Source organism: Rhinatrema bivittatum, chromosome 14, assembly GCF_901001135.1.
Source record: "Rhinatrema bivittatum chromosome 14, aRhiBiv1.1, whole genome shotgun sequence".
Taxonomy (NCBI): domain Eukaryota; kingdom Metazoa; phylum Chordata; class Amphibia; order Gymnophiona; family Rhinatrematidae; genus Rhinatrema; species Rhinatrema bivittatum.
Window position 1 is genome coordinate 13992600 of NC_042628.1, and position 27039 is coordinate 14019638.

At 43.3% G+C, this 27039-nt stretch overlaps 1 protein-coding gene and 1 long non-coding RNA gene across 3 annotated transcripts; one reads left to right on the top strand and one right to left on the bottom strand.

The window, feature by feature from the left end:
• Positions 1–2534: 2534 nt before the first annotated feature.
• LOC115075954 lies at positions 2535–22764 on the bottom strand. Of its 2 annotated transcripts, none has more exons than XR_003852656.1 (3): positions 22629–22764; positions 5459–5613; positions 2535–4175 (listed from the first exon to the last, which is right to left on the bottom strand). It is a non-coding gene; the product is annotated as an uncharacterized LOC115075954 (long non-coding RNA). The 2 variants fall into 2 exon arrangements; XR_003852657.1 differs by lacking the exon at positions 22629–22764 and adding an exon at positions 14089–14210.
• Positions 22765–22772: 8 nt separating this feature from the next.
• On the top strand, positions 22773–26227 carry LOC115075953 (histone H3.3). Its single transcript, XM_029576936.1, has 4 exons — positions 22773–22919; positions 23876–24021; positions 24605–24758; positions 25821–26227. Exons 2-4 carry the CDS (start codon positions 23894–23896, stop codon positions 25947–25949), a joined length of 411 nt encoding a protein of 136 aa, XP_029432796.1. The 5' UTR covers positions 22773–22919; positions 23876–23893; the 3' UTR covers positions 25950–26227.
• The last annotated feature ends 812 nt before the right edge of the window (positions 26228–27039 follow it).

The following is a 27039-nucleotide window of genomic DNA, read 5'->3' on the forward strand; positions in this document are numbered from 1 at the left end:
TAAGTAAGTTCCCCAAGTAAATTGCCCACCAGTCTTCTAGCCAACCTGCCAGTCTTGTAGTACTCTCAAAACTTGTCATAAACCCCTCTGGGTCCTCTCCAGAGGCCATTTTGAGGAATGTCAGCACTACCGGAGCTGGGCAAGTTACCATGGTTTGTACCACTTAGGCTATCTGTACCACTTGTACATGCAACACCTGCTGTCACCATTTGGGCCTGCATAGCATCCTGAAGCTGCTGCTGACTGGCAACCAGGGCTTGGATCACCTGCTCCATTTTGTACTGCACCAGAGATAGAAGAGCCAGAAAAAAAAAAGCCTGCTGGCCTCTCAATTCACTCCTTGAATCCTCACTAACCCAGGCAGGGCTAATCCCCTTGGCCCACAAACACTGCATCAGAGCTGGGAGAGCCCCAGGAATTTAAAAAAAAAAAAAAAACCCACACTCTGAAGAGTTTTTTTTTTCTCCTCTGCTGTGTTGCTGCAGCTGTGGGTCCTTGGCTATGCTTCCCACTTACAGGCATTTGGACACACGTTTGACACGCTAGCTTTACCCCTTATTCAGTAAGGGGTAATAGCGTGTCGAAAACGTGCATCCAACCCCCCTGAGACTAATAGTGCCCGCAACATGCAAATGCATGTTGACGGCCCTATTAGTCATTTCCACACAATACAGTAAGTAAAATGTGCAGCCAAGCCACACATTTTACTTTCAGAAATTAGCACCGACCCAAAGGTCGGCGTTAATTTCTGCCGGCACCGGGGAAGTGCACAGAAAAGCAGTAAAAACTGCTTTTCTGTGCACCCTCCGACTTAATATCATGGCGATATTAAGTCAGAGGTCCCAAAAGTTAAAAAAAGTTAAAAATAATAATAAAAAAAAAAATTTTAAATGGGCCCGCGGCTCAAAAACCAGACACTCAATTATGCCAGCATCCGGTTTCCAAACCCGTGGCTGTCAGCGGGTTTAAGAACAGACACCAGCAAAATTGAGCATCGGCTGTCAAACTCACTGACAGCCACCGCTCCTGTCCAAAAAGAGGCACCTCTTTTTACCACGGGCCCTAATTTAAATAAACTTACTGTATCAGCCCATTAGCCAGGTAATCTCACTACTGCCACCATATGTGACATAGCCAAGCAATCAGTGGCCAGTTCACAGCCAGAAGCCACCAGGAAGCTTCTGGCTATGCAATAATAACTCTTATTCAGTGAGAAATAATGCTCAACACAAAAATGGCATCCAGCCTTTACTTCAGTATAAAATAGTTCCCAGTTCAAGAAACACACTCAAGCCTAAATAATCCCTATATAAAAGTTCACCCACCTCACAGATGCCAAATCCAACCACATGATTATTCTAACTCTCCTCCCAAGACCTCCATCATGCTCTCTATACCCTCAGGTTTTATACTCCAGGGCTGGGTTTCTCCCTTCTCCCATAATCCCTTGGGGCATCCCAGTTTAAGGAGGACCAGGCAGCTTACCTGAGCCCAGTCCGTTGACAGGTGTGAAGAGAGGAGTAATCATAAGAAAGTGAAGAAAAACAATAGAATGTTTAAAAAAAAGGTGAAAACTGAAGAGAGAAACGAATGAAAGAAAATAAAAAAAATATATATCCAGACACACCAGAAAGGTTGCAAAACTACTTGATAGTTTGTCATGTAAAATAGTTTTACATATTACAGAATGCACATTGGATGCAATTCATGCAAACATGCTGCAGAATGCCCGTAGCATTTGCCCCTGAGCTGCTGCAGGAAACAGGGATGGGACAGCATCTGTGGATAAGGCAGGATCTGCAATCAGTTTGTCCATCTGACAGCTGGGAGATGATCTTAGCTACTGCCATGTAGGTGGGGACGTCTGGGAGGGAGGCAGATCAAATGGTCTTTATCTGCCACCATCTACGCTATTCTGTTACTGTGCATTAAACTGACCCAAGTGAAATGAAGTCAAAACACCAGCAAAAGGGTTTATTTATTTGATTCAATTTATATTCCACCTTTCAGGCACTTGAAAGTGGATCACATTTAGGTACCACAGATAATGGTAATACCTTTTATAAGGCTTAATGGATACTTAAAGATCCAAGAGTTTATTTAACAGATTCATAAACTGCATAATCAGTAAATACAATAAAAGTGGCTAACAATTAACATACAAGTCATACAAAAAATTTCAAGATATCAAGCATAATACACAAGGTGTAGGAGGAGGTGTAGGGAGGAGGAATAGCCTAGTGGTTAGAGGAGTGGTCTAAGAACCAGAAGACCAGGGTTTGAGTCCTGCTGTTGCTCCTTGTGACCTTGGGCAAGTCACTTTACCCTCCATTGCCTCAGGTACAAAACTCAGATTATAAGCCCTCTGGGGACAGGGAAATACCTACAGTACCTGAATGTAAACTGGTGTGATATCTCAGATCAAATGTTGGTATATAAAAAATAATAAATAAACATAAAAGAAATGAAAAATAAAACTGCTGACAAAACTCATAAACCTCACTCCTAGAGTGATCCTCCTCACATTTATGTAATATATTGTTTTATTATGGGTTTGCTTTTGTAAACCACTTTTATTTTTGCTGATAGGTGGTCTAATAGTAATAAACTAACATTTTTTATTTTATTTATTTGCAGTTTTTATATACCAACATTTGTTTAGTAACCTCATATCAGTTTACAGTCAACAAAATAAACTCAGGGAACAATCCTGCCTTCACTTGTTAATGACATTTTAGATAGCTCAATTCGGATCTTATATGGAGGGCAAATCATTCCAGGGGCTGCTGTTGAAAAAGCCCACTTGAAATATTGCTGAAGGCACAATTTTTGAGAATAGGCTGTAGCGAACAGGCATTTGATCTTTATGGCTGGGTCTATGCCAGGTCAGTTTTTCCCATTATATTTAGGGCCATCTCACCGAGTGCAAAACTATTGTTAATAGTTTACATTTTCTACAATCAGTTGCCAATGCAATGTCTGCAACATGGGTGACATCCTTATCCCAAGTACCAAACCACAAAATATTTTGTAAAAGCTGTAACCTGCAAGTCAGTTTTGCTGGCAATCTCACCACCAAAACATTACAGCACTTTAGGACTGAGATTGCTAATGCATAGAGCACCACTTTCAAAGCTTGTAAATCACGGAAAGGCTGAAGTTTGTGAACTAACTTTGGCCATCACGTACTTAGCATTTTTCTTTTAGACACAGAATGGGAAAGCAGCCTTCATAAATCAAACCCTTTGATTGCAGATAAGGCCTCTGAGCCACGAACCCAATATAGAGAAAAAACTGCAGTTCAAGCTTTTAGCTTTAGGGGAAATTGTTAGCATCATTCCTCCAAAACTGGGGAGAATTGTATTCAATAACCTTCCACTAGAATTACCTAGGGCCTACTGGAGCTGCAGACCCTTCTTCTTTCTTCCTGTTTCCACGCCGTGCAGGTACATAACAGTCTTGGACAATCCGTTTACCTTGTCGATCACATTTATCTGCAGGTAAACAATGCTTTTCGGTGCTGTTGAGTGGCTGAAAGCACTAAAAAGAAACCTTTCCACCACCAAACCTTGCTAAAAGCACTCTCTCTCCCCCATCCACTAGGATGATTCCCTTCCATGCCGCCCCTTGGAGTTTTCTTTATCCATCTCTGGTGATGCCGATTCCTCAAGCAGGCCTCACCCTCTGCAGATTCCCTCTGTAGTCTGGGTTCTTTATGGCACTAAATGGAAAAACGTTATGTTTCCTAATCAGCACTGATACTGTACTGCTCTTGCAAACATAATGTCATGGCTAGTAATGCAGAAGCAGCAGACTAGCACAGTAAGAAATGTCCACATAAAGCACATTCTCCAGCATCACGCAGAACCGGGCACCATAATCTTCTTCCTTTTGATTTTATTTATGTATTTATATTCTGCATTTTAATGTGATTTTGTTCTGTTCGTTTCAAACTAAATATCAGGGGTATCCTATTTTGTCTCAGCAGGCCAGGAGCTTGAGCCTGCAGTGAGATGCAGACCACACAAAACTCTTTCTTTCTTTCTTTCATGCAGTTATCGGCTCCGTTTCACAGTTGTAAACCACATGCATTTGATCAAGTTTCAAGCCACCTCTTATTCTGCAACCGGCAGCTACAGGTCTTCGAAGAGTAATCCTACAAGACATAAGCCTAACTAAACGTCTGTAGGTTTAATTTTCAAGTATTATTAGAATGAATGGAACATATAATAAAAAGAAAATACATAGGACACAAAAGTACATATCAAGCATCATAATTAGTTACATCACATGCTCCCAGGATTTACAAGGCTGAATCAGCCATTGATTTTTTTTTTTTTCATTTCCAAACCTTTACGTTTGGTCTGCTCGTAATTATTTTGCTTATACAGTGTGTCTGTTCATTCTCAGAACAAAGCTGCAGTAAATGATTAACATGAACATTCAGCCATGTCATTTCCCTGTGCTAAATTCAGATAGGATTTTGTTTTATTTAGATTACCACCTCCTGTACGTTCTTGTGGATTACGGAATTCTGTAATTCTCATCTGCATTCCTCTGATGCAAGATGTTGCTACAGCATAAAACTCTGAAATTACAGTCGGTGTACAAATGCACTTGGCAACTGTTGCCAAGTAAAACATTAAAAAGTGGAATTTAGGGATATTAATAGCAGCAATAACTAGAAAGTGGGATTATTAGGTTTCAGCCTGCCAGCTTCCGCCTGCTCCTTTGCACTTCCATCTCAATTCGACCCAGCTCCTACTAGGGTTGAAACCCCAGGAGCTCCAACTTCTGCCGTTTTTAATCCTCTGATTTAACCCAACCATTGCTGAGGTCTTCTGGTTAAGCGTCATGGAGCACAGTTCCCTCCACAATTAGTCAAAAGTGCCAGTGGACGTCTCTTTTGCACAATAGCTGGGATGCCACTCTACCCCCACCGGCTGTGAACACCATCTCCACTGCAACCCCAGCCTTGGCTTGCCCAAGGAACAGAAGCTGGGCTGTGGCACTGAACCCATCTCCTACAATGCAGCACATGGCACTGCCCAAACTGGAGTGTGGGTGGGGGAGAGGTTTGTCATTATCCTCTTTTTTTTTTTTACCACTTCACCCATCCCATAACAACTACCCAGGAGACTCATTACCCTTTGCTGGCTAGGGGGAAAGTGAAGTGTGGTCTGGCCTGCAGCAGCATTCATTCTCCCTGATCTCTAACTCCTGTGCCCACTTTCCATAGGAGGGCTCAAGCACATTACCTCAGACTTAAAACATAAATCCGCTGGCCTGAAGTGCACAGAACTGTGGCCAAATGAATCACAGAAACAGCAAGACTAGCAACTATTTCACAGGGACTCCCAATTCTAATTTTATAAGCCTCTGAGACGCCTGTACTTTTAAGTGGTAAACTTAAAAGGCATATTATTGACAGTGCTTGTCAGATTTGGATTTGACTTACCTTTCCAAATCAAAGATGAATGACATTTCAGTGGAGGGGTACTGCAGTGGTTAGAGCAGCAAGCTGTGAACTTCGGAAGCCAGGGTTCACATTCCGCTGATGATGGGTCTTGTGATCCAGGGCAAATCATCAGATTATAATCCACTTTGAAGTGGCTGAATAGTCAAGAAAGGTAGAATATAAATAACAAATTAAATAAGCTTCAGATCCAGTATTACTCAATCAATATGGTACTTGAGGCAATGGAGGATAAAATGACTTGCCCAGGGTCACAAGGAACATCAACAAGATTTGAAAGCTGGTTTCCTAGTTCTTAGCCTGCTACCCCAGCCAGTCCTCCACTACTTTCTCTAGTTCAAAGAAAGAACTTAATTTGCCTTCTTTTATGATTAGAAATAAGTAATCATTGAAACACCATTTCTGAGTCTCTAATCAAACTATTTGACCTCAGAGAAATCAAACTCTGGAAGAGCTGGAAAAGCAGAAGCCCAGATTTTACTCCTGGTATGCAAAATATCTAAAATCTGAACTTTGGAGCACTTCCCTTGTCTTCCTTACCCAACACTAACAAATTTAAATTAAGTTGGTGAATTCCCTTTCTTATAAAAAAAAAAAAAAAAATGCAAGCACTGACAAATTACTGTCATGTTAATTTTGTTTTTTAATTAAAATTTGTACATTTGTATATCGATATCCCTTGAAACAGCATGCACGTTATTACAGCATTATTGCTTCTGAAAAAGTAACGAGGAAACCAAAGGGCAAAACACGAAAATTACTAATAATTCTTAACAAAATTTGAAACAGATCAGTTTAGATTCGTTTTAGGTTATCTGTTGGTATAACTGATACACTAGCTACATCCATTTCTTCATTCTAAAAGAGGTCAAAGACAGCGACATTTGTGAAACTAAAAAATATCTAAAGAATAAAAGATTCCTTGCATGAACTAGAATGAAAGTTTTACTTGAATGCTAATTGCATTTCCATCTTATAATGTGACAGATGGTGCAGGGAGAGGAGGAAGAGTATTAAATGTGCTTTGATGTACTGGAATAGAATATGCAGATGAGTTACATGAAATTGTAACCGTCTCTTTTTTAGTCAGTAAGGAGGTCCAGACAACTGATCCGTAAAGATAGACTTTTATTGCCAGCAAGATGCAGCTAAGACAAAGGCTCAGTACAACTGCATGCCCCTCCCCTCCAGGAGCAGACTCTTATGCACTTTACAGTTCTTATCTTTTACACATGCGTTCTAAGCATTGCTGAGCAAGCATATTCCGGCTGAAGGGGCTACTGACCCCCTCCCTAGACACCCTGGAACTTTCGTGAAACTTCTCCCATGTTCTGCAGGAGAGGCTGCTGGGACTTGCAGTTCTGGAAAGGAATTCGCGAGTCTGCAGTAATACAGCCCTTCACATAATACATCCATTGTTCTATTCTAGGTTACAGCAGTGAAAGCTTATCAGAGAATAAGAACAGCGAAGCCAAAAAATGAAAATGTGCAATGTGCTGACAGAGAGTTTCTCAATGTCCTAATTACAGCTGTATTGCAGACTGTAAGTAAACCCGTCATGAAGCAGGGAATTCTGGTACATGAAGTCCTTTGTCAGGTTGAAGCGTTCAGACCCCTTCATTCCCCCCTTTGATACTTATCATTCTCTATGAAAAGTATCACACCATCACAACGCAACTGTGGAGCTGAAAGAAACAGAAACAAGAAAAATTAGCAATTTGAGTTCTCAGGGGGCCCTAATTTCCCAAACAGTCCGATGGTTTCTTCACGGGTTTGAGACGGATGGGCCCTAATGGCTCCACCCCCCTTTGTAGCCCGAACTTGTCATGTATGGGAAGATGGCCCAGGATAAAACATGAGGATGGTTAATGTACAGTGACAGAAGCTGCGTGGCTGTTTTGCGTTCAGCAATGTCCTTCATCACCCGACGAAGGCGGTTTGAGCAAGAAAGGAATAATTCAGGGTCCTAAAAAACAAAACAGAATTAAACTGGCTGGGATAACAAACAAGCTCTTAAATCCACCGATCATGGAAAACCAACCACGGAATCCATTGGTCCAGTCCCAAGCACTATTCCATTGCTGGACAGGGACGTGTGCCATCTTGACCATGCGATCAGTGATGTCTTGGATAACCTTGTTTTGGTCATCTACCTGTAAACAACAATTGGAGAGGTTAAATGTTCCACAAACCCTCCTTCCTGGGCCAGAGGGTAATCTAAAACCAATCTATTCTGGTACACTGCAGTCATAATTTTGGTATTTTGTTTTGCCCAGAGTTTAAGAGCGAAAGCAGTCGTTGGTGATGAGCTCCAGGACTGCCTGAAGCCTGATGATTCGATGCAATTAATACTGCTTGGAAGGGTTCCCGAGTTGCCCCTTTTTGCTGCTTCATCTGCTCTCTGATTTCCTTGACAATAGGGTTTGATTTCCTGGTATGTGCTTTGTAATGCATTACAGCCACCTTGCGAGGTAGCCAAACTGCGTCTAGTAATTCACGTACTTCTGATGCATTGTTCAATTGTTTTCCCTCTATAATGCTCCATGCACTTGAATTGTAAGGAAGGCATATTTAGAGTCTGTATAGATATTTACAGTTTGTCCTTCTGCCAACTGCAGAGCTCGAGTAAGGGCAATTAGTTCAGCTTTTTGTGCAGACGTTCCTGGGGGAAGAGGTTGAGCCTCAACGATTTCATCTTCGGATACAACAGCATATCCAGCAGAACGTATCTCATGAATGATTTGGCTGCTCCCATCAGTGAATAAAGTCCAAGCTCCTTGCCAGGGTTGATCCCTCAGGTCTGGTCTACTGGAATGTATTGTAGTCATGACTTCTTCACAATCATGGGCAACTGGTTCAGGTGCCGGCATAAGAGTGGCCGGGTTCAAGTTTTTGCTGTCTTGTATTTGAATTTCAGGTGTTTCACACAGTAAGGCTTAATACTTGACGAGACGTGAATTAGTCATTCATTTTGGTCCATGGGTCTCTAGCAGTCCTTGAATGGTGTGGGGAGTTGTTACATTCAGAGTTTGACCAAAAGTTAATTTGACTGCTTCTGGAATTAGTAAGCATGCAGCCGCAATGCTTTGAAGGCAACCAGGCCATCCTTTTGCAACATTGTCCATTCCTTTTGACAGATATGCAACAGGTCGTTCCTATGATTCTAGAGTTTGAGTCAATACCCCAATGGCCATTCCTTTCTTTTCATCGACGAATAGATGGAATGGTTTCATTACATCTGGCAATCCTAAAGCAGGTGGTTCAATTAAGGCTTCTTTTAGTTGACGTAAGCTTGCCAGTTCGTTTCCTTCCCATTGGAAGGGTTGAGATTCTGCCTCTTTACCCCGCAGCTTGTCGTATAGGGGTTGGGCCATAACAGCATAGTTAGCAATCCACAGCCTACAGTATCCTGCAGCTCCAAGGAACACCCGGAGCTCTTTCTTGCAAGTGGGTACAGGTTGATCTCTTATAGAACTGGTGCGAGAAATCCCCAGACATCGGGTTCCTCCACGTATTTGGAAGCCTAAATACTCTACTTCCAATTCACAGATTTGCGCTTTCTTTTTACTTGCACGATACCCTTTTGAGTACAACGTCTTTAGCAGCTGAAGAGTGGATACCGCACATTCGAGGTACGTCTCTCGAAACAACAGAAGGTCATCCACGTATTGTATGACTGGCCCATACTTTACTTGATACATCTTTAAGTCTTTTGCCAGTTGCTCACCGAACAGCGTAGGTGAGTGCCTAAACCCTTTAGGCAACCGAGTCCATGTGTACTGCTGCTTTACTCCAGTATCTGCATTTTCCCATGTGAAAGCAACAATCTTTTGACATTCCTCCGCCACCGGGACGGAGAAGAAGGCATCTTTGAGATCAATGACACTGTACCACTTTGATGCAGGAGAGACTTGAGCCAAGATTGAATACGGATTTGGGACGAGGGCTACTAGATCTGCTACTTGACTATTCACTTTTCTTAAGTCTTGTACTGGTCGATAGTCATTTGATCCAGGCTTCTTTACTGGCAACAAAGGGGTGTTCCAAGCAGATCGGATTCGCCGAAGAATGCCCAAATCATACAGTCTTTGCAGGTGTATCTGGATTCCTTGTCTGGCCATATATGGAATGGGGTATTGAGGTTGATTAATCACCTGTGCATTCTGTTTCATCTCTATCCATATGGGGGTAGCGTCGATAGCTATTCCTCCCGGGTTCTGCTCGGACCATACTTTAGGCACGCTATCCATCAGTTGTCTTCGTTTTTGTTGAGGGGGGTGTTGTTTTCATATCGATGTTCGATGGTTCGTTCGACTATGGGAAGATGTAGTCTCCATTCTTCTTGGAGGGGACAGATGAGTATCACTGGATGGTCCCCGAAGGAGGCTTTAACTTCCCCTGTTGGTTGAAATCTCAATGTGGTCTGAGGCTTACACAGCAGGTTCCATCAGATAAGGGATACCATGGTCCCGCCTACTTGTATAGTTCATTCTTTCTGCAGAGGGGCAGTGAGTACCTGACCTGAGGCGCCCACTATAAAAACAGTCTCTCTCGTCGGGGGGGCCGATTGGTGCAGTCATGACAGATCGTTGGCCTCTGAGTCCAACAGGCCCCTGATTTTTGTTGTGTTACCTCGTGGATCTCCACCAGAGGGTCAGTGGGGATTCTTCCCTCCCGGTCTCTTCAGGCTGTATGCTCCTTGTCGCCTCCCCCGCCATCTGCCAGTGGGGGTTGTCCGATCTCCTTCCTCCTCGGCCCCTTTGTGTCGGTGCAGGTCCATTTTTGTCGTTAGTATTCACTGCAGGGCTCCTGTATTTCTTTTGCCATTCTTCACAGTCTCTCTTCCAATGGCCTTCATTTTTGCAGTACGCACACTGATTCTTTCCCAAAGGGGGGGGGTCTTGTTCCCCCTCCTCTTCGCGGTCTGCCATTGTCTTGGCTCCTTCCCGTCCGCGTGTCCTCGAGAGCGGCGGCTAACAGTCACTTTCTCCTTCATGTCTCTACTTGCTTCTCTCTTTTCTCTTCCACTTCTCTATTTCCACATACTTGGTCTGCTATAGCTTTTAACTGGCTGAGGCTCATGCCCTCAAAGCCTTCGGCCTTCTGCAGCTTCTTTCGGATGTCGGGTCTCTATTATTAAGTTCCTGGTTGCAGGGACGGGCCCTTTTCTTCTCTTCCTGATCCCTGTTCCAATACACCTCAAAATATGATGAAAAGATCATAGTCCATCTGGAAATTGAATAGGTGACCTGCGCCTGGAGGCAAATCAGTTCTGACGAGGCTGAGAAGCTGCAAAACATTGCTTCCTTCTTACTTGTAAGTTTGGCATTGGGTTAATTCAATAAAGTCAACCTGGATCTGCAGGCTTTAGGTGTGCAGGAGTGATGATCAAACCCTTGGAAGCCTTGTACCAATTACATTGCAAACACTAAGAACATATGGTAATAGCCAGAGCCCAGCCCCCACCAGTGGTAAAAGAACATAATTGCAATATATATATATATGTGTGTGTGTGTGTGTGGGCCACTACTTTATCATTTGGGCCGACTCATATTTGCTCTTGTTCCTAATCTTGCATAGTGGCCCCTTCTCTTGCCCACAACTTCCAATAATCCTTATCTTGCGCCTGCCACTGAATCAAAATTTTTAATATTAAGTCTTCGTTTTCTCTGGTTTTTTTTTTTAATCATTTCTCTAAATTTCCCAGAGACAGCTTCAAAATAAACTGCGTCAGCAAAAGAGAGTTCATACTTTATCATGCGTTCCAATGTAACTTTTAAATAACAGATAATATATAGGAGACAAGTAAGAACAATAATTAACATGGTATTAGAGAATAGAAAGATAAGCATAGGGAGGACACTGGGATAGAAGATATGAGAAAACTAAAACTTCTGATTAGCAATGCCAGCATGAAACGCACAGCCATATTGAATGCCTACGCACTACGTACTGACGCGCAGTGGGACGCACCACCATTCCACTTTGTACTGTAACAATTAATTTGCTGCTATAAAATGTCTTAAAAATAGCCTGCATCATAAGGCACTAAATGATTTGTAAGGGACCCTTGGTTCTGGTATTTCTTTGCAAGTAGCAATCCTTTGTCAGATTACAGACAGTTTTAGCAAGGACCTTGGAGAATAAATTTAATCAGCAGAAACTCGGAGCTACAATTTCTTTTAATTAACATACCACAATTCTATCTTTATTCACATACGCACACCATGAACTAACTTTCAATAATGTTCTGTTAAAACAAACGAAACAATTTTTCTTTCTCTTTGTCTTCATTCACCCAGGCTAGCCCAATGTCCCCTTTTTTTTTTTTTTTTTTTTCTTCTCTCTCTGGCTCGATCCCCTCCTCTCTCCTGTAATTATCTCTGCCGTTAACCCTTAACTGCCATCAAGTTCTAAACTTCAACACCAGTAAATGCATTCTTCAGCAATCAAATCAGTATTTTAACTTAACACTGTAAATTAATTAGTTGTATAGTAGTCTTGTGCAGCATCTGTAAACCAAAACTCTTCTTATTAGGGTTTAAAACAATTAAAAAAATCCCTGGTACATGTGCTTGCAATTCACAGATAGCAGTTATCAAAAGAAATAATGCATTTGATCACAAAAAGAAATTTGTCTAACCGATCTACCACAGTAGAATATTTTTTTTTTTTTTTTTTTTTTACAGGTACCTTACAGACAGACAGACACTGGGGACTTCCGGTTCCCCATTTTGCGTACTTGAGTTACCATTACGAGGGCGGCTCCCTCTACTAGCTTCTTTGCCCACGACGGAGGATTTTCAATAACTGCAATCCAAGCAGTTATGTACGGTTAATCCTCAGGGCAACCCGGATTCCCTTCTCGTATAACTATATTCTGGACCCTTGTGGCCGTTTGGAAATCGAAAGTCCCTACCGGAGGCCAGTTTACACACAAACTGGGCCACCTATGGGTACATTGTTGAATCATTCCGGGCTTTGTACATTTATGCCTATCGAACACTTCCCTATAGTGTTCCGTCATGACTTTTAATGGAGTCGAACCGCCCCCTCCCATCAGGATAGAATTCACAGACAAAGGAGGGAAGGGAAGACGGATAGGTAAGGGGTCCGTATCCGTCAGACACAAAAGGGTCACTTTCACACAACAAGAAACCTATTCCCACTATCGTATGCGTTACTTCTTTTTCCTCTTTTTATGCGCGTGGTTTTCGGAATGCAATTCCTACCAAACCACCGCTTGGGGTGTGATCAAAGCCCCCTCGGTCCCCTCACGGATGGACCGGTTATTTGCTACTCTTTTAGCTATTCTTCACTTTTCCCATCATTCCCATAATACTCGCCTGCAGGGTTCTTCCGATCGTCACGAAAGCCTTCTTCCCAGATCACCAGCCCAAAGGTCTCAGAGGATCTCCGTGGAATGACCCCCTCAGATACCTGATCACTGAACTCAGCGGTGGCCACTCACCAGGCAAGTCTGGGGGATCACTCCGCCACAAAATCCCCTGGACCAACTGGGGGGCTAAAATAGCGTCCCCGGTACCTCCTGGCTGAGGCTCGCCAAATGTAACCGTCTCTTTTTTAGTCAGTAAGGAGGTCCAGACAACTGATCCGTAAAGATAGACTTTTATTGCCAGCAAGATGCAGCTAAGACAAAGGCTCAGTACAACTGCATGCCCCTCCCCTCCAGGAGCAGACTCTTATGCACTTTACAGTTCTTATCTTTTACACATGCGTTCTAAGCATTGCTGAGCAAGCATATTCCGGCTGAAGGGGCTACTGACCCCCTCCCTAGACACCCTGGAACTTTCGTGAAACTTCTCCCATGTTCTGCAGGAGAGGCTGCTGGGACTTGCAGTTCTGGAAAGGAATTCGCGAGTCTGCAGTAATACAGCCCTTCACATAATACATCCATTGTTCTATTCTAGGTTACAGCAGTGAAAGCTTATCAGAGAATAAGAACAGCGAAGCCAAAAAATGAAAATGTGCAATGTGCTGACAGAGAGTTTCTCAATGTCCTAATTACAGCTGTATTGCAGACTGTAAGTAAACCCGTCATGAAGCAGGGAATTCTGGTACATGAAGTCCTTTGTCAGGTTGAAGCGTTCAGACCCCTTCAAAATGATACATTTTTTTTATTGAATTGTAAAGTAAACCGTTGCAATGAAGTCATGCAGATTGTGGGGTTTTTTTCTTATTTACAAAATTAAACAACAGCTATGCATATTTCAAACTTGATCTCTCTCCAAATCTGTGGGCTGCAGAAGTGTGGCCCGGACACCAGTGCCCTGCAAAGAGCAAGGCGCAGGGACCGCGTGCGCCCCTGCACGCATTTAATGGCAGCGAAGGAGCAAACCTGGAGATCTCAGCGAGAGGGCAGGCGATCGGAGCCTGCTCAGTGTTAAATGTTAGGCCAAGCTGTTAGTGGGAGAGGCTCGGGGATCATAGGGACGTGCCGGTGTCAGTGCATGGCATATTTTCTGAAGATGGAAATTTCTAGTGAGAGAGAAAGAGAGCCCTGCCTTACTGAAGTACTTTGGGAAAGAGGAAACTAGGGAAAAAATTAACGCTTGCAGCTAATAAGAGATTTAAAAGAATCCCGAGCGCACCATAAGCAGCGCTCACGGGCCCGCGCCTCACGCAAGCCTTCCTTCTCCAGTCAGCGCGCACACAAAATACTTGCCGGAAGTGACGATGAAGACGTAGGGCCGGGCGTGGAGGTGGGGCGAATTTCGAACATGCAGCCATACGCGGGCATTTTTATCCCACTTGTATCGCAGTCGTTTTCCCCCCCCTGGCCGCTAAAAGCTATTTTCATCTGCAATTGGTGCTGCTGGCCAAGAGGAAGACAAAATAAGCGCGTCCTGTTTGAAGTGCCACCTAGGGACACTTCTTGGTGCATATTTTTAGTTAGACGTGCTATGGAAGCCCGTGCAAGCTTTTAGCTGAACGGAGGAGGGCAGTTGGCAGCCAAGCTATTTTATTCAGGTAAATGGCTTTCAAAATTGGCCTCCAAGTGTTTATTGGCAGGGGATCTGCAGTAAATCAGGCCCTAAGAGCCATATTCAGAAAGGGATTTATTTTGTCCCAGTCGTGCCTATCAGGCCAATACAGTACTGTTAACCCGCATTTGGACGCACGTTTTGGACATGGTAGCTTTACCTCTTATTCAGTAAGGGGTAATAGCGCGTCAAAAACGCACGCCCATTCCCCCCAAAACTAATAGCGCCGCAACATGCAAATGCATGTTGATGGCCCTATTAGTTATTCCCACACAATACAGAAAGTAAAATGTGCAGCCAAGCCACACATTTTACTTTCAGAAATTAACGCCTGCCGGCGCCGGGGAAGTGCACAGAAAAGCAGTAAAAACTGCTTTTCTGTGCATCCTCCGACTTAATATCATGGCGATATTACGTCGGAGGCCCCAAAAGTAAAAAAAAAAAAAAAAAGTAAAAATTAAAAAAAATTAAAAAATCGGCCCGCGGGTCAGAAGACGGACGCTCAATTATGCCGGCGTTTGTTTTCTGAACCCGCTGTCAACAAGTTTGAGAACCGACGCTGGCAAAATTGAGCGTCGGCTGTCAAACCCGCCGACAGCCGTCGCTCCTTTTACCGTGGGCCCTAATTTGCATAGGCCACCCTCCTGAATCGCGCGTGCCGGGAGAGCGGGTGCTCGCCAGCTCTCCAGCGCGTTTTTCAGAATTGGCCTGCATGGAAGTAATCTTTATTGAGTACGAGGGGTCCAAAATTAAAGTCTTCATGATCAGTGTACTGCAGTGCTCAAAACTTGAAACTTGTGCTAATTCAACCACACTTCTGTGTGTGCCAAAAAAGGAAGGCTTCCCGTCTCCAAAAGACAGCAACTAATAAAGGGGACAAACCTCCATACATCTTCTAGGCCCCCTTCCCCTTTTTATTCTTCTTTGTGTCCCCCACCCTCACTTTAGATTGTATATGTGGTAGCACTAATCTTTATGGCTACAATAGCAGCAGCTGCATTTCCTTCCTTCTTTTGCCTGATGTGCACTGCTTCTGCAATGGAGATCAAATTCAAACCTGCTTCAAGCAAGGGCTAGCTCAATCCCCTGTAACTCCCTTCTGGTTTCGGGCCACCTTATCAAAGGGTCACAGCACAGTCCCAGGGTTGTCTGCACTCGCTCTGGATCCACAAAAAACACTTAAATATTTAAATTTATTTATTTATAAAACACCTATCCATCACCTTCCTGATACATATCTCTCAAGGCCATGTGCAACGGGCCCAATACAAATAATACAATAATTAAAACAATTATACAATAGCAGCTTTCAATAAAACATGAATAAACCTAATTAAGGGCTAACAATAACGTTCAATGAGACATCAATGCAAATAAGAGCTAAAAGTAGCCCTGGGGATCAAGGGGAGGAGGCCTAAGTCTCCAGGGCCCTAGGGACTTCCAGGCTGCACAGTCGCTCTCACATGTAGCCCAATACTGTGAGAGGGTCTGATGATCCAAAGGCTCAGAATCCATATGTGGGGTTCAAATAATAAAGGTTTACTTAAAAAAAAATGAAATCCATACAATTTCTAAAATCATAATTAAGCAGAGAAAAATACAAATCAGATAAAAATAGGTTTCTCTGTCCATAGTGCCTCTTCTGATGACCCTCTTGCTCTTAGCTGATCGTAGCTTAGACAAAAATAGTGTGTTCATGTGATGTCATTGCTTTCAATTTACACAAACCTCGCAACACAATCTACTTCAATTATACCACTCGGTATGGAATGTAAGATTATAAAACAAGGATGCTATGGTCACTTTCAAAAGGTGAATCACGTTTGTGTGAGGAGAAGGGGAACATCAGTAACAACATTGGGCGAGATCCTCACCCAACATCACAAACACTTTATCAAAAAATGGATTTAAATAAGAAACCACTAACTTCTCCGTCATCTCCATTACCGTGTTATTAATGTCATTTGCTATACAATTGTATTATATTGGAATCGATTTTGCTACCCTGTAAATATTTTACTGCTCAATTATCTCCCCCCCTTTTTCTTTTCCAGATCCCAGTTATTTACTTCCCTGTTTTATTGTAACTATTTCACTCTCCTAACCATGCTCTTGTTACTGTGGTTTGAGTTCTCTCTACCTTACACACATTGTTAAATGTAAACCGGTTTGATGTGATTCCTGTCATGAAAGCCGGTATAGCAAAATAATAAATAAAATAAATAAAAAATAAACATGAAAGAAAGCATGGGCCAAGCATAAAGGCTCCTGAGTGGTGGTAAAGCAAGGATAAATCCAAGATCAAGCAAGGAAGAAGTATTTCATTCAGCAGGTGAAGAAAATGTGCAGATTAGTTGGCCCTCATGGCCGTTAGCTGCCTGTGAGGGCGCATAAGAAACTCCCTCAGAACACCTTAAAGCACCGGCCACAGCTATCTGTACCCGTCCTCCTGAACTCCCAGCCCAGCGAGGGATCCTGGGCTAGGGTGGATCACTGCAAGCAGGGACAGGAGGACATGGCCCTAGGGATAACAGGTTCAGACGGTCCTTGGAGACCCACCAGCCCAAACTCCGCATAACAGAAATACTGACTTTTTATGAAAAAGTAATTATTTTCCTAATGAGAGCACAGAGCCATATTTCAGAGTGGTAGGCACTCACAGTTTTTCGACTTAGCCAACTAAATCAGTTAAGAAGGAGGGATCCTCTTACTTGAACTAAACATTTTGAAAGAAACAAGTAAATCCTTCTTCTTGGGAGGAAGGAGAGTGAAGTAATGCTGTTTCTTTAAAAAAAAAAAAAAAGTTGTTTATGTATTCACTTTGCCTGTCTGTGTACACATTTTCTGAACCATTCAACCTACAGCAACTAAGTTTTCAGGACAGTGTGATGGAGTAGGGGCTCTTATCATCTCAAAGACTGGGTAGGCAAGACAACAGAACCACTATAGAAGACAGGAATGGTGCTGCAGGCCCCCAGAGGAAAGCTAAGAAGAAAAATATAAGAGACTAAATCTCCTAGAAACCTTAAGGAGAGATATAACAAAGGGTCCACACTGGGCAGTGCTAGATGACTCAGTAGGAACAGTAGGTACGTGCCCAGAGTCCTCACTCCACCCCACCCCTGGAGGTTGACTGTTAAGTGGGCAGAATTATTAAAAGCCAAAAGAATACATTCAAGTGCAGAGTCTCTGAACCTGAATGCATTCACAGACCCTGCTCCGGTCCTGCCCCTTCCTCCACAAAGGGGTTTCCTGTTACCTAGAAAGCCTATGCGAGGGGCAAAGCCTGTCGGTGCACTTGGGCTCAGATTCTACACTGAATTTTTGTGGGGGTTTTTTTTTTTTTTTAAATACCATTCCAAACTACAAGAAAAGGCCTCCTCCCTCACAAAGTCTTGGTGCTAGGTGCCCCAAAGATGTCTTAATCCATTACTACTCTGGGAATGTCATAAAAACATGCTGGGTCCCATTCCTAGCTCTGGGAATGTCATAAGAACATGCCATACTGGGTCAGACTAAGGGTCCATCAAGCCCAGCATCCTGTTTCTAACAGTGGCCAAACCAGGCCACAAGAACCTGGCAATTACCCAAACACTAAGAAGATCCCATGCTACCGATGCAATTAATAGCAGTGGCTATTCCCTAAGTAAACTTGATTAATAGCCGTCAATGGACTTCTCCTCCAAGAACTTATCCAAACCTTTTTTGAACCCAGCTACACTAACTGCACTCACCACATCCTCTGGCAACAAATTCCAGGGCTTTATTGTGCATTGAGTGAAAAAGAATTTTCTCTGATTTTCACTAGGAGTTGGATAAGTGAGGACTCTGACATCACTTGAGGCACAGGGGAGGCATTTAAGAAGTGGACAGAGAAATACAGGAGAAAGAGTGTTTGGCTTTTCCCCTGAACCAGAGCAAGAGCAAAACCTGCAAGGCCCTGACAAACGGTCTGAGGTCTGCACAGGGATGGAATAAGTGAAAAGGACCCAGTTAGGGCAAAACTGCAACTGTGTTTGAACTAGGGCTTTTTTTATGTGATTTTCTTTCTGTAGTACTGAGCGGGAAGGAAGAAACTGCACCTGATTCTGAACTGCGATTGCTGAGCGTCGTTTTTCCCTGACCGATACAGGCAGAGGCATGGAGAGGAGAAACTGCAGCTATTTTGGAAATGCAATTGTTGAATATTGTTTTCCCCTGCAATATTGAGTCAAAGGAGGAAGGGAGGAACTGCATCTGCTTTTTTTTATTTTTTTTTTAACTGTGTTTATTGAACATGGCTTTTCCCTGACCATTGACCCAGAGAGGAAGGGAGAATCTGCAGCTGTTGGGAACTGAACTTGAATTGTATTAGAGTTGGAATGCTTCTAGGAATTGAAAAGCCATAGCTGGAGTAGTGCAGAGTGAAAGCAGAAGAGGAAGTGAGGACTGCGTTAAGATTCGCACCAGAATAACAGGAGCTTCCTCACAATATCTATGTAAAGCTAGAAACCGAAATCATGTTTTCCCATAAAACTTATGGGGGAAAAAAGTGCTCATAAGAATTGCTCTCTCCCCTGTTCTATTTTCACTTTTTTCCCTTCCCTGAATCCTTTATTCCATCCTCCTGGGATAGTAGGACCACTTTTCAGTTTTCTTCCCCATTCTTACAAGGTTTCTAAATAAGTCAGACTTTACACAAGCAGACAGAAATCTGCTTCACGGGATGAGGGACAAACAGAGGACTTTTGTTGCTCTTGGAAGTGAATCTATTGCACATAAAAATACACGTAACCCTAGTCTGGTAGGCAGATCTCAACCCCTGCTTGGGTTACTGGGTTCTTATTTAGCCGTGGTTGAAATGATTTATTTATTTTATTTATTTAAGTCTTTTCTATACCGTCGTTAAGTAGATTCCGTCACAACGGTTTACAATAGGGCACATAAAATAAGGATGCCGAAACATTCATTTACACAGGTGCCATAACGGTCCGGTACATAGTTTTTTTTAAAACAATATAATTGGTTTGTGATACAATACTGTCCGGAGTTTTTCTTTCGGAACTGAAAGCAATATGGGACCATCCAAGGAGAAACCGTCACTGTGACGGTTCGACTAGACCCCTCTGGCATGGAAGCAGCTCCTGTTAGTGCATTAACTCTAACACAGTGCAGGTGAAGCCTATGGGTGGGCCCTCACCCATGGCTGGCGGCATAAATAGCACCATGGTCATCAGCTACCAATTCAGACAGAGGGCAGTAGTGGTGCTTCCAACCATTCCTGTTTTATTCACAGCAGCAGAAATATTTGCACTGTCCACCTCCACAGGCAAATCACAGTGTTTGTACCTCCACGGGTAATATAAAAAAAGCAGCAAGGCTCCTTCAACACACTGTCGCTAAAGTGAAACAAGGACATTGCAGAGACCAAACTTGTAGTCAAAATAGGGGGAAATCATAGCTGTTTGGGCTGAAGTCTCTCCTTTTCTCCTCTGTTCCTCCCCAAGTTATCCACAACAATTGTTGTAAGAGTTGCCAACCTTTAAGCAGGTTCCAAATAGTGTAGGAGAACTTGGACATAAGTCACCATACATGCAATTCTTGCTGGAAAATTGAATTGCACGTACATGTGTGTTATGATGGTCCAATTGCAATTTTTTCGCTTACGATATCTATGTCTTTTTTGCCATTAATTGCAAATTGCATTGATAAGTTTCTATTTGAATCTCTGTTGAATGCTATTTTGGTGACTGAAAGTACTAAGTATTGCCAGAACTCTTTTCAGGGACACTGACCAGATTAATTCCTTCTGACGTTCTGTTCTGTTATCTCATTCTCACAGGGGAGGTTACTACCTCCTGTTTTCAATCTCAGCTGCATTCCGACTACTGCAGACTACTTAGATAACACCATAAAAATCACATAAATAGTAACATTTGCTGAGTGAGACTTCAGACAGTGAAGCATTCATAATCTGTTGATTCCTGCTCAGGACTGAAGATGGGCTTTATGAAGCTTTGAAAGTGGTGGTGATGGTGGCAGTGCATCCATTATTAACAAAGAGTTCCCTAGATCCTAATGATTTGAACAGCTGTTGCCCTGTATCTAATACACTGTTTCTGTCAAAACTGAAAGGGCAGTTAAAGGATTCTGGAAGGAAGAAGTACTTTTGGGAAGCTTAGTAAATATTCTGTATACTCTTATTTGATTATATGTTTATCATGATGTGTTATATTGATGTTATTGTATTCTCTGCTGATTATGTAATATTGCTCTACCCTAAGTGAGAGTGGGGATTAGGGAAGGGGATTTATGCTTATGTTATGTATTGGGTTTTTGTAACTTACTGTTAACCACTTTGGGTTGTAGTTTTTATGAATAAGGAGGTCTATGAATGTGAAATGAAAAGAAACTATTCGACTGTAGGCAGTTGGGCTTTAAGAAATATTATTACACTGAAACTTTGTTAGCCTCTCTGGTTAATGATCTGTGCTACCCATGAAATACGGGCACAGTCCCACATGTAGTATTATTACATATCTCTGCAGCATTTGATATATTCGATCACAGCATCTTACGGTCATACCTATCAAGGCGAGGGTGGATTAGTATTTTGATTGCAGTCTTTTCTGGAGCAACAAATTGTTTTAGATCAGTAAGCTTCTTTTCCTTGGTTGGTTCCCTTTACTGTTCAATCTTTCTATGAGGCCTCTGACAGACCGGTTCACATGCCAAGGATTAAATGTTCACATTTTTGCTGATGTGCATTTATACCTAGCATTTGATCAGGATGGAAGAGCCTAGATACAAAAAATTAATGTCTTGAATCTGTGACGCAGGTGTTTCCCAAACATTTCAAGTCCAAGACACACCTATGTTAACAAAAATGTTGCATGGCACACCAGTCTTCACAGAGCAGGCGATGCGGACATGGAGAGGACTATTATGGTCACAAGAAAAAGTATGGAAGCATTGAAAGCCCTGCTAGACTCTTCAAAATGTTAATGGGAGGGAAGGGATGGAGACACATAAGTTCATCATAGTGGACCAGCACCCTCTCTCTCTCTCTCTCTCTCTCTCTATATATATATATAAGTTCAGAAGACGGGAGAAGTTGATGTAGTGTGGACAGCTGACTTGGTATGCTACCTTGGCTGCCAGAGTTCTACCGTGATCTCCCCATCTCACTGAATTTGGGAATAAGACAGAAGCTGGAAAAACTCAAAGGAGGCGACTCAAGAGGAGAAAGATGAGTTGCTGTGTGCTGCACAATTTGGGTCCCCACTATCCAGACCCTGCATGCTACCCATTACCACAATCCAGGGCTCATGCTGTAGCATGAAGAGACATGCATGTCTGCACAGGTTCAAAAAAAGGAATTGCTAGACATTTAAGAGCCACTGCTGGTGTCTCTTCTCTCTGTGAAGTTCTAAGAGCAGAGCCAGTTGCTGGCCTGGATCTGTTTTTTCCGTGGTACATCTGATCAGGTCTGAAGGCACACTGGTTGGGAAACACTGTGTTACGCTACAGATGTTAGAAAGCAAACTCCTGTTGAATCCAGAGAAGTATGAAGGTACAGATTTCAAATTTGATATGATCATTCTTATATCTTTGACGCATCAGCTGTGCAACGTTTTAGATGCTTATAGTCTAGTTACTGTGACATGGGCATTTATCATGTCAAGATTTGTCTATTAATAGTCTATATCTAGGAATTCCTAAAGAGACTATAAGAAAGTTACAATTGTTACAAACCATGGCTGCCAGAATTGTGTCTGGGTGAGGCTGTGACCTTGTCTGTCCAATACATAACTGGGCACTTGAGTTCTCACTGTCTGGGTGTACTTAGGGAATATCCTTACTTAGCCATAGAGCTTCTCTTAGATTGGATTCTTTGCTTAGCTTGTTATTTACTATCATTATTATTAAACAATTTATAAACTCAATCAAATTAATCAATTTATAAACTCAAATTAATTTAATTAAACCTCATTTTCTATCAAGGAAATCAAAGCAGTCTACAATTGAAAGAGTCATACACATAAGCCAATGTTAACAGATAATAGGCAAGGACAAAGACAGATAATACCCAATACCTATCTCTAGTTCTCTAGCACATGGCCTGGTTACAGCTCTGACTTTACATTAACGCCTTCGGCAGTCCGTACCTGATTGGCTGAGACCAGCCTTCCCTCTCGTAGCCGTGCACTAACCAGCAACGTCTCGAGCGAGAGAGAACACTGGCGCCGACGGGCCTAGTTTAACAGGCGGACGCACCAGTCAATGGTGGCGGGGAGGCGGCACGCGCTAGCGTGCTGACGTCACAGCTGGTATAAATGGCGGGCCGCCCGCTCGGCACGAAGAATTGCCGCCGTTGGGAAGGTGTCGGTGTAGTTGTCGACGGAGCCGCCGCTCACTTGGCCTTGTCTCGCTTCGCGCCCGCTGTTTCTTCGTGCTCGGTAAGGAGCCAGTCAGCGGCTGAGCGCTTGCTGATAGAGCAGCTTATTTTATTTATTTTGGTTTGTACGGGGTGCGTGACTCTTCTTCCCCTCCCCCCCCCCCCCGAGCCGGGAGTCCGTTGGTGGCGAGCGGGAGGGTACGCGGCGGTGCCGTTACCGCGCGTGGTTCGCGCCTCGGTGCGGCTGAGGAGTTGGCTCTGGTGGGGGGGTGGGCGGTCAGAGGGACGGGTGGCGGGCGGGCGGGTGAGGGAAGCCGCTGGCCCGCGAGCCGGGGGAGGCGGGAGGCTGCCGTAGGCCCAGCGGTCGCCATGTTCTGCACGGCGCCGGGTTGTAGGCAGGAAGGTAACGTGTAGTGGCGCTGCTCTGTAATGGTGGAAGCAGACGGCGGAGGGGGAGGTATAAGATCCACCGCTTCCCACCTCCGCTTCCTCTGAAGCCCTCTCCCCGGTTTCTTCAACACTCGGTGGGCTCTCTGTAAGGCAGTTGGAGGCTTTTTAAACGGCTCGTGAACTTAAAAGTAAGATCTCAATTCGCTTGCTTCGCGGAAAGTGAGTTTCGAGGGTTGGTGGGGGGAAGGGTGATGTATCAGGTCCTAATAGTAGACGGATATTGGGGGCATGTAGTTCTTGTGAGGGGAGAGGGAGCGTTAATTAACGAAAAACGTATTTTTACGGTGACCGTGAGGGCTTCCCCTAGCGGTGAGCAGACTTATCTGGCGGATTGCATTCGTAATGTGGAAGGGTTCACGGTCAGCGAGCTATGGGATTAGCCTTTTCCTGTTTATGACTTTTTTTTTTTTTGGCAAGTTTATTTTTACCACTTTCTTGGTAAACATGTAGTCTGATTATTCCAGGGTGGGAAACAGTAAGCGGTAAAGGCTTCCATATCACTTAAGAGTGGGCTAACTGTGAAGCTTCTATAATACCTATTAATAGACTGGTTTCTCCCTTCTATAGGATTGAAAGTGATATACCATGGCTCGTACTAAGCAAACAGCCCGTAAATCTACTGGTGGGAAGGCTCCCAGGAAGCAGCTGGCAACTAAGGCTGCTAGGAAGAGTGCCCCATCTACGGGTGGTGTCAAGAAACCTCATAGATATAGGTAAGGATGATTTCTTATCTCTTTTAGTCTGTAATGTGTATTAAGATTATATATGCTAGAATGTTCTAAAGCCATTTTCTATGTACTCTGTTTTTGGGGAGAGAAGAACTGCAAATTATAAAGGACTAGTGGTAAAAGCCTGTCCAAGGATGAGGAATAACTATGAAATGTAGGAAGTGTGCAACTGAGATGCTAAAATTGCTTCCCTTCTCCCCCTTCCCAAAGATCCTCTACTGCCTCTTGCCCCCTGGTTCTCTTTTAACCCCTCCCCCCAACCTCGCTCATTGGCTCCTGGTCAATGGGATGAGAACAGGGGCCATGCAGTACTTTTGGGGAAGATGTGCCAGAAGGCACTGCAAGGTTGCTGTTGTCCTGTATAGCTGCTAGGAGCTGGTAAGTGAGGGGGAGGAATGGTAGGCTGTACTGTCCACTGTCGCAACGTTTCTTCCAGACTGGGCTCAGACTTCCATATGGGAGGGGGCAGAGCTCAGTTTTGCATACTGGTGAGGTTGGTATAGGGTAACTTGCCTTGTTAGATGCCTTGCTTAGTATTTACTTCATGTGCAATCATTATCTCAAACAGACCAGGCACAGTTGCCCTAAGAGAAATCAGGAGGTACCAAAAATCAACTGAGTTATTGATCCGGAAACTCCCTTTCCAGCGTTTGGTACGAGAAATTGCACAGGATTTCAAAACAGACTTGCGGTTTCAAAGTGCTGCTATTGGAGCTTTGCAGGTATTTTAACTTTTTTTTTAATGGGGGTATTCATGGCCACCATCGTTCTGATAAGCATTTAGAGCTAGCAAACTTCCAGGCTGATGCAGAAAGCTGTACATTCAAAGTGTACTTGAAACTCAATGCAGTTTCCTTATGTACAAGCTACTTTAAGTTCCTGATGCAGTAAGCTAATTATGCTAATGTATGGAGTTAAAATGTGTTCAGCACAGGCCACTCATTTTAGCCAAGGACTGTAACACCTTGCCAGTTAGCTGAAATGGTTTCCACCTCCCAGGCTATTAAAACTGAGGTAAGTGCACACTCATGAAGGCATATGCTCAAAATTGCAATCCTCCAGTTGTCAAAGCCTTAATGCTAATACTTTTCGTGGGATGAACTGGTGACACGTTTCCTTGTTCTCCCATTTCTCTTGCTATCTTTTTTCATTGCCAGTTTACTCCTGCCTACCTTTTCCACTTAATTTTACTTTGCTTCTGTTTCCACTTCCATTATTGCTCATATGCTACACCTTGCCACAACAAACCTATCATTCTAAACAGCTTCCTGGCCTTTGTCTGCCAACTGCTCCACTGCATGTGCCAGCATGGAGCAATTGCAGCCCTTGTGGGTGGCACTTCTGCTGCTGATGTGAGACTTGAAGTTGCTCTCCATACTGGCATACTTCACTAGAACAGTTCCCAGGCAGTCACTGCTTCTGTGAGGTATTTGGAAATATGAATGCATACCTTTAGAGAACAGCAATGTTAGGTAACTTCTGTTATAGTTTGGGTTCTAACCTACTAGAGCTCAACTTCATGCAAGGAAAGTAGTTATAAATTCACTAAAGTATACAAAAGGCCTGAACGGGTTGTGTGAAAGCAAGTTGGTTTTTTTTTAGATATTAGTGCCTGGAGGTTTTGGTAGTCTATAAATGCAATTATAACATTAATGCTTGTTACTACCTATTGCAGTGTGAAGGTGCTTAAATAACATGAGGGGGGTAGGAGGAATGCAATTCTAAAACTTTGCATAATGGCTAAAATGCCAATTTATCTAAACTATGGCTTTCTTTCCCCCCAGGAGGCAAGTGAGGCTTACTTGGTTGGCTTATTTGAGGATACCAATTTATGTGCCATTCATGCTAAAAGGGTTACAATCATGCCCAAGGACATCCAGTTGGCTAGAAGAATTCGGGGAGAGAGAGCTTGACACTTCATGAGCCGATCACTTTTTTTAATAATGTAAATAAACTACCAGTATAAAGTCATGTTTATAAGTTTGTTCAATTTTAAGTGGTTTACATCTAAAGTAACAATTTTTATAAAAACAAACATTCCCTCAATCTTTGCTCAGGTTTTTCAGAATCAAAGTTTGTATGAAGAGCAGTTTTATCTGTGATCCATGCTATTAGATTTAATAGTCTGCATGCTCTAAACTAGCCTTTTTACATTGTGATAACTGTTGTAAATAAACTTTCTGCTACCTCATGTTTGCCCTTGAATTTGGCAATGGGCTGTACCTTGATGGAAAGCTAGTGCAAAGAGGCATTGACTATAAAAATGTGAATAGAACACTAGTCCTCAATGTAGATTACATTCAGGTACTGTAGCTATTTTTCTAACCCAAGAAGAGGGCTTACAATGAGGTACAGTAGTAGCTACCCATGGCTTAACCAAATTGAATGCATGTCTATAACCCCAGCCCATAGGGGATTAGTACAGCCATCACCAGCTACTCAATAGCTGCATTGGAGGTGGGTGCTACTCTCTGTAATTCTGCTACAGGGACAATTTTATACCAGCGTGGGTCTGTTATACTAAAGGGTGAATCAACAAAAAAAAAAAAAAATCCTCCTGTCAGATGCCATGGAGGAGGAACCAACTGGGGGGGAGGGAGGAAACCTTATCACCAAAGAGCCTGGACCTTGTGGGGTGGGGGGTAGAGGCTGGTACCACAAGCAAAGACAGTGAGAGCATCTATCTTCTACCCAGCTTGACAACCATCTCTCCTGTGTACCTCCAGGCTGAGGGGGTACTAGGGCTGTACATTTGTCCTAGCCCCTCCTTTTGTGTAGGATCGTTATATTAGTGGGTTATAAGCCCAGCCGTGATGGCAAAGTAGCATACAAGTGAGCACACATGTTCTGGGCACATTTTTACATCAGCCCCACTGTAGGGTTAGACCTGGGCCAATAGCGTGAAATAACTTACCCAAGATAATAAGGCCTGGCTGCTGTACTAAGTAGCCCATAAAATGCACTTTACTATTAAAAAAAAAAAAAAATCTCAAGGAAGGAAGG

Excerpts from the sequence above, each read along its gene's own strand:
- LOC115075953 (XM_029576936.1), top strand. The coding sequence starts at position 23,894 with ATGGCTCGTACTAAGCAAACAGCCCGTAAATCTACTGGTGGGAAGGCT. Across the intron at positions 24,022-24,604 it reads AAGAAACCTCATAGATATAG|ACCAGGCACAGTTGCCCTAA; the intron begins GTAAGGATGATT and ends TATCTCAAACAG. Across the intron at positions 24,759-25,820 it reads CTGCTATTGGAGCTTTGCAG|GAGGCAAGTGAGGCTTACTT; the intron begins GTATTTTAACTT and ends CTTTCCCCCCAG.